Source organism: Nicotiana sylvestris, chromosome 7 (assembly GCF_000393655.2).
Source record: "Nicotiana sylvestris chromosome 7, ASM39365v2, whole genome shotgun sequence".
Taxonomy (NCBI): Eukaryota; Viridiplantae; Streptophyta; class Magnoliopsida; order Solanales; family Solanaceae; genus Nicotiana; species Nicotiana sylvestris.
In genome coordinates this window covers 44,587,246-44,598,405 of record NC_091063.1, presented here as the reverse complement: position 1 = coordinate 44,598,405, position 11,160 = coordinate 44,587,246, and the positions used below count along the sequence as shown (strand labels likewise).

Genomic DNA, 11,160 nt, shown 5'->3' with positions numbered 1-11,160 from the left:
TGTTATTTTCATGTTTATTTCTGCTATTTTGATTTGCTGGGATGTTCGATTTTGAGTTTCAGAGAGTTTTGGGACACTTAGTCCCTAAATGAGAGCTTAAGTGTTGGAAATTTGACCGTAGTCGGAACAGTGAGAAGACGGGCTTAGAATGGAAATCTGATGGTTCCGTTAGCTTTGTTGGGTATTTTGGGTTTAGGGGCGTGTTCAGATTGTGTTTTGGAGGTCCGTAGCTAATTTAGGCTTGAAATGCCAAAAGGTCGAATTTTGAAGTTTCCAGTTCGATAGTGAGATTTTGATCCGAGGGTTGGAATGAAATTCCGAAAGTTGAAGTAGCTCCGTAGTGTTGAATGTGACGTGCTTGCAAAATTCCAGGTCATTCGGACAAGGTTTGATAGACTTTTTGATCGAAAGCGTAATTTGAGAGTTTTTGGAGTTCTTAGGCTTGAATCCGTTGTTTAATTGGTGTTTTGATGTTGGTTTGAGCGTTCAGAAGATTGGAACAAGTTTGAATGATGTTGTAGGATTGGTTGGCATATTTGGTTGAGGTCCCGGGGGCCTTGGGTGTGTTTTCGGATGCTCAACGGGTCATTTTGGAACTTAGAGAAATTGCAGAAAATTGCAGCAGCCCAGTTCTGGTTTCCTTCTTTGCGTTCGCGAGTGGGGTCTCGCGTTCGTAAAGAGGAGCTGGGGCTGGGGGTAGGTTAATGCTTCGCGCTCGCGAAGTCTTTTTCGCGTTCGCGAAGGAAGGGGGAGATCGTGCATCGCGTTCGCAACCAGGACAACGCGTTCACGATGAAGAAATCTGGGCCCAAGTGAAATTGTGCTTCGTGAACGCGAGGGGCCTTCCACGTTCGCGAAGAAGGAAATACCTGGGCAGTATTAAACATTTAAAAAACGAGGGTTTGGACATTTTTATCAAAACTTAAGCTTGGGAGCTCGGATTTGAGCGAGGTTTTGAGGGATTTTCAGAGATATCACTTGGGTAACGATTCTTAACTCCTTTTTGCTTGTAACCCATTAATCTAAACATGAATTCATCTTTTAATTCCGGAAATTATATGAAAATTGGGGAAAAGTTCTTAGACCAAAAATTCGAGTTTTGATTGGGGATTTGACATTGGATTTGAATAATTTTGGTATGGTTAGACTCCTGAGAGTATGAGAATTTTGAAAATGTAAATTTTACCCGATTCCGAGACGTGGGCCCGAGGGGCATTTTGGTCATTTTACCTAATTTCGCGTATTAGCTTAGAATTTCTTTGTAGAATCAGTTACTTGAAGTGTTATTTACATTATGAAATTGAATTGACTAGATTCAGGCCATTTGGAGTCGAGTACTCGTCGCAAGAGCGTGGTTTCAGATTGATTTGAGTTGGTTCGAGGTAAGTGGCTAACCTAACCTTGTGTGGGGGATCTTCCCCTTAGGATTTGGTATATTTGGTAATTGAAATGCCTTGTACGCGAGGTGACGAGCGCGTACTTGTGCTAATTATTGAAAATCTGGTTTTCATTAAGTAATTACTAGTATGTTTCCTTTCCTGTTTTCATTACTTGCACTATTAAGCCTGTTGTTAGCTTAGGAAAGCATGTCTAAGTGACTTAATTTCTTTACTTGCTCAAACTGCCTTACCTGAATTCTGTACAGCATGCTAGGCTAGAATTTACTTATTTGTCTTAATATGAAATTTGTCATTTCTGAATATTTTCCTGTTACTGCTGTGTATTTACATTGGGACTACGGATGTGGGATTCCGGTAGATCCCCCTACACAGTTATATGGAACTACGGGAATGTACCCAGTAGATTCCCCCAGTACTAGATATTTACATTTGGGATTACGAAACGGGATTCCGGTAGATCTCCGTGCACTATGAGTTGGACTACGGGACAGGATTCCGGGAGATCCATTAGATATGTATATTTGGGACTACATGACGGTATCCTGGGAGATCCCCGACTGTTATTTTGGTGCTGAACCATATTTCTTTCTATGTTTACTTTTTCTCTGTAATAGTTGTTGTTGCCCTTTATATCTTGTGTTACTTTTATTGCTATACTTATTTATACTGTTCTGTTCTACACTGTTGAATTTTATATTTTACTTAACCTCAGTAGGCCCTGACCTTCTTCGTCACTACCCGACCGAGGTTAGGCTTGGTACTTACTAAGTACCGCTGTGGTGTACTCATGCCCCTTCTGCGCATGTTTTTCATGTGCAGATCCAGGTACCTTGACTCAGTCCTATCACCCTTGAGGCGAGACGATTGTTTCAGAGACTTCGAGGTATATCTGCCGCGTCCGCAGACCGAGAAGTCCCTTTCTACTCTCCCTATTGTATTAGCCCTTCTGTATTTCCTTTTCCTTGTTAGATATTCTGGAGTTAGACACTGGTAGACATTCCAAGGCTTGTGGATTCATGGGTTTCCGGGTTTTGGGAATATGTATTGGTTTTTGAGAGTTAAATATTGTGTATGCCGAGCGACACTTTTAAACGCTATTTTATTACTCTATTTCTGTTTTAAATTATTTTCTTCCGGAAATTGATTTGTTTTTTCGCATTATTAGGCTTACCTAGTTGTAGGGACTAGGTGCCTTTACGACGGAGGGCGAACCGGGGTCGTGACACATTTGTAGACACTGAAATTTTAACAGATCAAGATAAATCTTAAATTCATGACAACTCTTAAAATATTAGGAGTCTATTAGGGTTACTTGGTGGGTACTCCACCCTAACCCTAATTCATGCCTATAAATAAGGCTATATATTTTTTTTCAAAGACAATCTCAACAATTCCATAAACTCTCGGAATATGTACAAAGAGATCAAATATGAGATCTCTGAAATTCCATGAAACTCTTGGAATATTCATTAAGAGATCAAAGACATGTCAAATATGTCTTTCTTAAAGTCGTACGTTCAAGAAATACGCTGCTAAGGCCCTCGAATCACGTAGAATAAAGCGGAGGGAAGAATCAAAGGATAAAAAGAATTGTGCCCGCATTGTTTATCAATAAAATTGTATTTCTTCATATATATATTTTGGTTACGATTTATTTTTGTATCACAAATAATTTGTTGCAAACAGTATCATCATGAGATGTATATATTTCACGTTAGTGGTAATGTGGATATGATTACTCTACATATGTGGGAGAGTTTTTATTCTTTAAATTTTTCTTGTATTATGAAAATATTGGAGTAGTCATTAATTAAATTACACTTGTATCATCATGATGTAAATATTTCATTATTGGAGGATAATTTGGCCTAATTAAGCGTAAGGAGGGTTGAAGCTGAAACAAGTGTAAATTCGATGGCCTTAATAGCCTTAAATAATAGTTTAGGGACCACATTATACTTTAGAAAAGAATATTGGGAGTTGAGAGCCATCTTTCTCGTCCAAAATATATTTCTTCTTCCTCAAGCAGAACAAAGGTAGCAGTGCCGAGGCCTATTTACACTCCCACTTGCCCCTATTTCTGCAAATCCTGTTTACTGCTGGAACTTTGCGTTATCATCTTCAAACTCTCGATTGTAAGTGAAAATTTGATTTGCTGATGCAACCACAATTATAGCTTGTCACAATCTGTTTGAATTTTCTGTTTTGATTTACTTAGGTTTTCCGGTTTTTCCTCAAGAAGAAATTATTCCTGTGTAATTTATCTTTTTTTTTGGTTATTTTAACTTAATTTTATATTTTTTGTTTTTGAAGAAACTAGATTGTGCACATTTTCTAGGTAAATCAATTTTTCATGTAAATATGAACAGATAGAGAACGAGAAAACCTACTTCCATCCTATCAATTTTTATCTTTATAGAAATTAAATTTTGAAAAATTTAACCTAGGAACATATTTCGTTAGATACCTGCTACATTTTTAATATTTGAAGATGATATTGGATGAAGGGAAGTAGAAAAAAGTGGACTTTTTATTGGTGCTTGATTTCAGTCCTTTTACTTGTTGGGCAAATTTGTTAATCATGATTCAAAGTAATGCTTTAGAAATTTATAGTATTAATTTAGGAAATTAAGCTAGTGATTTACTCTCTAACTTGTACTGCTTTTGCTTTGCACATTATCATTTTACAGGGTTATATTAAAGACTAGTCTTTAAACTCAATGGGTGATAGTCAGTACTCTTTCTCACTCACCACTTTCAGGTATTGTTTTATAAGACAGACACTGTATGTATTGGATCCATTATATTGTGATATCTGATATTATAAACGTGTAATGTGTTATCATATATAGCCCATCTGGAAAGCTGGTTCAGATTGAACATGCATTGACTGCTGTTGGATCTGGTCAAACTTCATTAGGGATTAAAGGTAACTCAAGCCCTAGTTTAAGTGCAAAGTTACTGTTATAGTGATAGCTTTGATTATGATTAAATTACTTATAATTATTAATTAGATGACTTGTGCTCCCATACGGGGGTATTTACTTTAGTGAAGAATGTAGTTGTGTGATTTTGTATTGTGGGGTCATTTTATATATCATTAAAGAGATTCCTTGTGGTTAAAAGTTTCAATCTTCTTTTGTTCTCTTAGCACGATTATGTGTTGTGTAGTTCTTGTAGTGCTTTAATTTACATGTGTCTAATTGGAAAATGCAGCTGCTAATGGTGTTGTAATTGCTACTGAGAAAAAGTTACCATCCATCTTAGTTGATGAAGCATCTGTAAGTATATATATTCCTTTACGCTCTGCCACTGTTGTCTACTTATGAGTGATTGTTCTTAGTTAATTATAGTAGCCAGAATGACTGTTGATAGTTAAGCAAAGATAGAGGTGCTCTTATTTTTCTCTCTGGAGTTGATTCTAGTGCTTTATGTTGATACTGCCTGTTCCTTTTTGTTGACCAAAATTTCCAATGACTGTATTATGTGAATAGACGTGTTGCAATTTAGCAAAAAGTTAGGCATAAATGAAGAATATCGTCTGTTAGTTCCCTCTATGAATCCCTGGTCTGATACCCAATTGAGCTTTATCAAAACTGAAAAGAAATATTTTCTTATTAAGTTATTATAATCAGTCTGTTTGAATTTGCGTACGTGTTGAGGATATATAGATTTATTAGTAATGCTTAGTTTACTGCTCTATAGAGGTATATTCTAAATAATATTCACAAATGCAGTCACCAATTTACAACATGCCATACATGCATTTAAGTTTATAGTCTTTGCTGTTAAATTCTTATTTTCTGTGGTTCAATGCTATGTATTACACTAATGCTATATTATTGAACTTTTATAAGCACTAAGTTTCACAGCTATCGGTGTTTTGGGACTGCATGGGGATTCTAACCTTCTTTTTTTCTTTTTCTTTACATTCGTTAACCTTTGCCATGTAATGATGTCCTTGTAGTTACGCTATCTATCCCTGACTCTTTGAAATGCACAACAGGTGCAGAAAATACAGGTTTTGACGCCTAATATTGGAGTTGTCTACAGGTACAATCTGTTATATGATAGAGCATAAAACTATGCTGTTCGGGTTGGCTCTTTCTTTAGTTCGTTTAATGATGTCATAGTTTAAGATTCATGTCAATAGAATGGACCAGTATTGATTGACTAAAGAAATAATTCTGGCTGTGCTCTTGGTATGTAAATCACAATGGACCCAATGAATTACTTTCCTGTTTGCCTACTCAATTGACTAGGGGTGGGCATAGTTTGGGCAAACCGAAATCAAACCGAAATTCGAATTTTTTGGATTTTTGGTTTGGATTTTCGGATTACGGATTGGATTTTGGATTTAATTTTTTAAAATTTTTGATTTCGGATTGGATATTAGATTTGGTATTTCGGATTTTTGGATATCCGAAAATACAAAATTTTCATACTTTATATTTAGTCCATTATCCATATGCCAGTAGTAATAAGTTCGATACCCTACCCATTAGATATTATCTCATATATTCACTATTAATTACTCTAAGTTACTATCATAATATTTTCTATTTGAATATGGTTTTACTATTGCTACTTCTTATCAGACGTATTAATGTCTTTGTTGCATTTCCTTGATAAATTTTTTTATTGAATACTTTATTTGGATGATTGCGGTAAGAATGAGGAACTTTTCAGGCAATTAGACATGAGTACTTCATTTGGATATTCATTTTTGTAAAAAGAAGAAACATCTCAACTTATAAACAAAAAATCGAAAATCCAAAATATCCAAACCGATTAATCTGAAACCGAACTTAAAAATCCGATCCAATCCGAACTTATTTGGATTGGATTTGGATTGTCATTTCTTCAATCCGAAAACCGAAAATTCAAACCGAACTGCCCGAGCGCCCACCCCTACAATTGACCTATAGCAAATTCTTTTTTCTCTCTCTTTTATTTGTGAATTCTGGACTCATTAGCAAAGTTTCCTTGAAATAAAAATGCAAATCAAGTTAATTATCCTTAATTTCAAGTGATGAATACATAGATATCTCTCTCTGTGTAGTCACAATAATAAGCAGCTCATAAGCGCAGAGGCTCATTTAAATGGCCTCATACTGACAGTTTGATGGGGCAAGGTTTATGTAATTTATGTGAGTAACAAATAAAAGAAGTAGATCACATTTTATTCAATCATTCGATCATTCAACTATACCTTAGTCCCAACAGATTGGTTGTGTTTCCTTAAAATCATATTTGGTTAAAATAAAGAAGTGCAATGATTGGAATTGATAGCTGTGATGCATTGTCATGGATCTCCATCGAAAGATTCTTTCTCGATCTAACTACTGGATGTGGAACCTGTAGAAATGTTGGAATGAGTATGCTATTAGATATTTTTTAATTAAGAATTTTTTTCCCAACACACAGCAGCACTAAGATAGCGCTGAGATGCTTTACCTAAACGTTAACCAGTTTGCTAGGAATAGGCTTTAGTTTTAGAACCATAATCAAGGAAAGATTTCTTTAAGTTGTAGAGAACTTGATCGAAACTTTACTCATAAAGAATTGTGGATTTACATTTTATAAGGCTGAGTTGACTCTGGAAAGAAAAGTTCCTCCTAAATTGTGAAGTGAGAGGATCCTAATTTCCTTCATTTATTGCTCCTTATCTCAGTATTACAATGATGTTTGAGAAAACACCCGACTGAGTAGCTATTCACTAGTACTGATAACTAAAAACTTGTTACACATGGAAGGATGGAACCTTTGAGAGCTGATGTTATTCTTTTGCTGTTGGTGCTACCTCTTGTCCTAAATTATCTAAGATGCTTGCTTTGTTTATTATGGTTATTGCATTACCTCTGGCTATTTCTCTAGTACCAATGCTATTTACTTTTTCTTGCAGTGGGATGGGCCCTGATTCTCGAGTTTTGGTTCGGAAAAGTAGAAAGCAGGCTGAGCAATATCACCGACTCTATAAAGTATGAATAGCTTTTATCAAATATCAATGCCATGATTCAAGTGCAGTAATTTCTTAACAATTCAAGTGCAGTAAACTACTTGAAATATTACCACTTTCCTGGTCTGAGATCCAGTTGATACGACTGTCCTAATTTTTGATAATTTGGGATGCTTCTTCTTCATATTGATAATAGGATATAATGTCATTTTCTAGTCTTACTTTACGGAGGCAGACATTTTTAATTGGATTCCCTTTTCCTCTAACCTGCATTGTTATTGTCTCACACGAGAATTATTTAATGCGATTGTTGCTTCAGCATACTTTGTTTTTTCTACATTTGCCTGATTTGTCTACGTGGTGCGTAGGAATCAATCCCTGTCACACAGCTGGTGAGGGAAACTGCTGCTGTCATGCAGGAATTCACCCAATCAGGGTAACCACTGTTTATTCCATAATTCCACTTTACAAAGAGGGTCCTATAAAATGCATACTGGTCATATTTCAAATCTTTCAGTTGTCTTGTATTTGTCCTTTGAGGCTATTGTTGCCTTCATTTTCTTGCAGAATCTGGTTGATGGACCTGTAGTTGAAAAATTAGTATATCCTGTAGAACTTAATATCATTTGGCTATTGAGAAATAGAAATTTAAATAGGATGAAATGGCGCTCCCTTATCTGAATATCATGTGAAAATGTTATCTTATGGAGTTGTATTGAATTTATTTCTTCCTCCCCTTCTATTTCTAAGATTTTCTCATTAAGTCACCTTCCTTTCTTTTCCCATACTACTTCCTTTTTGTTGCTTGGGTTAAAAGTTAAAACTATCAACTGAAATCAGGCAAAGCCAGATCTTTCTGGAAATTAATCCAGATTTCTAATCTGTATCTATTCATGATTTTCTTTTTGCTGTTCAAGAAAGAGCTCATACTTTGTAGCCTTCTTGGGCTAGCCCTCACTTTTATTTTTCTGTTTTCTCCGGTGCAGTGGTGTAAGGCCATTTGGTGTTTCACTCTTGGTTGCGGGATTTGATGACAAGGGTCCCCAACTATATCAGGTATGTTATCTGTGTTGGTGTGATCTCTCAGTATCGTTTTCTGTTCTTGAGGTGTGGCTAATGGTGGTTTATACTTTCGTCAGATGAATCTACATATTTATATAGGTTTTCTCCATGGGGCTTCAATTATTACTATGGAAAGGGGTTTTTATTCTTTGAAAAGCTTTTTTACTGAGCTGCAGATTTCTCTGTTGCTTGAACTCCTTTTATATTCAGTTTATTTTTCTCATTTAGGTGGATCCATCTGGTTCATACTTCTCTTGGAAGGCTTCAGCTATGGGGAAGAATGTCTCTAATGCGAAGACATTTCTTGAGAAGAGGTGAATCATTCATCAAATTTTGTAACTCCTTTTTTCTTATTTCTAGTGTTATCTTTTTAACGTTTCAATACTGGTTCGGCAATCGAAGTTACTGTCTGATTTAATGTATAAATTGCCAGTTTTAGAAGGCTCATCTTGACCAGCTACCTCGTGCTTTAGTTCCTCATAATTTTGGTAAAATGAGAGCAATACAATACCTCCTCAGTCCTCAATGACCCCTAACTAATTCTTCATCCCATCAATGATGGACTGTCTCGATCATTTACATTGCGTCATCTTTGTAGCAACCTGCTATTAGCACTCCACACTACTCCTTGCGCTTCCCCTTCTTTTGCCAAAAGTTGGAAAAACGCTTATGCGTGAGACATTCTTCACTTCGTGAATATGTCAATGATTTACGTCCTGTTCTATTCTATTATCTGGATATGCCAAGGGGTATTACCCAAACCAAGTTGTAATTTATAAGTGTAATCATGAAGCCAAACCTCATGGCAACCGAAGGTGGGTGGGGGTGAAAAAGGAGAAATTATGTATTCATGGATGAGTTTAATTGCACTTAATGAATGAGCTAGGCCCTAGGAAGAAGGTTGTTGGTAATGAAACGACTGATTTTGTTTGAAACAAGACGCTAGCATAGGGTTTCTGCTCATATTGCTATGTGACAGCAGTTGGCGCTTGCAATTGGAAATTATAGGTTAAACTTTGACATGCCCTTGGAGGATCTTAACCAGTTTTCTCTCCCACAATGTCAAACATTAACATTGTCTCATTGGCCAACTACTGAGCCAAGTTGGGGTGCTTCTTGCTCTGTCCAATTATACTGTTGAATTTCTTATTAACATTTAAAATAATGTTCATGTTCCTCTCAGGTACACGGAGGATATAGAGCTCGATGATGCTGTACACACTGCTATACTGACTCTAAAGGAGGGGTAAGATTAACTTCTTCCTCTATCCAGGAGCTGTGTACTCTATATCTGAATTGTCCCCTCCGATGGGGTGTCTCTTCGACCCTTCTGTTTCTTTTGGAAGAGGAAATGGTTTTGATGTCCGCTATAATTCGCTTCATTTAGTTAACAAAAGAATTAAAGCAAGGCTTATCTGTATCTTCATGTCAAATGTATGGTACCAAAATCTGTGCATGCAAAACTTCTGAGTCATGACTACTGTCACCATTGCTCGCTTGTTGTGCAGTAATGGTCCTCAGAGCAAAGTATCTTTAACGACGTTATGTCCCCCATTCCCGATGCCCCAACTGTGTAATGAGCTTTTCAATATAATTCTTAATATCAAAAGAATCCTTAAAAGAACCTTATTTTTGGTGTTCATCCAGATTCGAGGGACAGATCTCTGGCAAAAACATTGAGATTGCCATTATTGGAACTGACAAAGTATTTAAGTAAGTGTCTTCTTGTCCTTAAAATATAAATTTTGTTCGCTCTTTAATGAGAAATTTAACATTTGTTCACTCTTTTAGCTGGTTGGTTACTAAAACAGTAGTTCGTTTCGTTGCAGAGTTCTAACGCCAGCGGAAATAGATGATTACCTACAAGAAGTGGAATAGATTTTCTTTTCCGCTTAAGGCATTGGAAAAAGTTGTCAGATTGGAAGCGCAGACCCCATAGCACAACTATTGGATGTTCTTGTTGGCTTGATTATCACTTGACTTTAATCAAACTAGACTTAGTTGTATGTTGGCCATGTTGTGGTTATTTATTGCCTGATGTATGCTCTGAAAAGTTATACGGGGTTTTCTTTTCTCAGTTTCTTGAACATACAGATTGTTCTGTGTTACCTGAAACACATGACAGTAGAGAAAAGCATTATATTATTTGAGCAACCCTCTTGACGTCAGAGAAATGGATTTGAAAATAGAGGGGATATATAATTATTTGCTCTGCATTTTCATTTTTATTAACTAGAGAAGCATATATAATTGGTGGAACTCCATTTTCTACCAGGAGAGACAAATTCTTCGCCCATTGACCAGCTAAAATTGTTTATATGGGCTTTTTTTTTAATCTTTTAGTTTTACTCTATTTCATAGGACTATTTACTTGAAAATCAATTTCATTAGTTAAGGAAATTATAAAGGTAGACGCATTGAGTTTTTGGCATACTGAAAAGGTAGAGGAAATTATGATGTCAGAAATTTTATGTTTGCACATGAAACAAGAGTTGTCATAATCAATGCAAAAATGACTTTAATTCCACAAAGAGAAGGATACAATAAGAAAAGACATCCAAACTAAGAGCTTATAGTCCGTTTGGATTGGCTTAAAAAAAGTGGCTTTTAAGCACGGTGCTTAAAAACACTTTTTAAGTGCTGGAGCTCGTTTTATAAATAAGCAGTTATGTGTTTGGATAAAAGTGCTTAAACTGAAAAAAAGTTGTTGAAGTGTTTGGTAAATAAGTGCCGGTAAGC

At 36.0% G+C, this 11,160-nt stretch overlaps 1 protein-coding gene across 1 annotated transcript; it reads left to right on the top strand.

Annotated features, from left to right (window-relative positions):
• Positions 1-3,349: 3,349 nt before the first annotated feature.
• On the top strand, positions 3,350-10,653 carry LOC104232848 (proteasome subunit alpha type-2-B-like). Its single transcript, XM_009786125.2, has 12 exons — positions 3,350-3,535; positions 4,091-4,161; positions 4,253-4,329; positions 4,617-4,681; positions 5,407-5,453; positions 7,306-7,381; positions 7,728-7,795; positions 8,346-8,415; positions 8,650-8,735; positions 9,605-9,667; positions 10,069-10,134; positions 10,251-10,653. Exons 2-12 carry the CDS (start codon positions 4,121-4,123, stop codon positions 10,297-10,299), a joined length of 708 nt encoding a protein of 235 aa, XP_009784427.1. The 5' UTR covers positions 3,350-3,535; positions 4,091-4,120; the 3' UTR covers positions 10,300-10,653.
• The last annotated feature ends 507 nt before the right edge of the window (positions 10,654-11,160 follow it).

Bases quoted from the DNA above. Each gene is read 5' to 3' on its own strand.
- LOC104232848 (XM_009786125.2), top strand. From the start codon at position 4,121: ATGGGTGATAGTCAGTACTCTTTCTCACTCACCACTTTCAG. The intron at 4,330-4,616 runs GTAACTCAAGCC...TGGAAAATGCAG, and splicing joins AACTTCATTAGGGATTAAAG to CTGCTAATGGTGTTGTAATT. The intron at 8,736-9,604 runs GTGAATCATTCA...TGTTCCTCTCAG, and splicing joins AAGACATTTCTTGAGAAGAG to GTACACGGAGGATATAGAGC.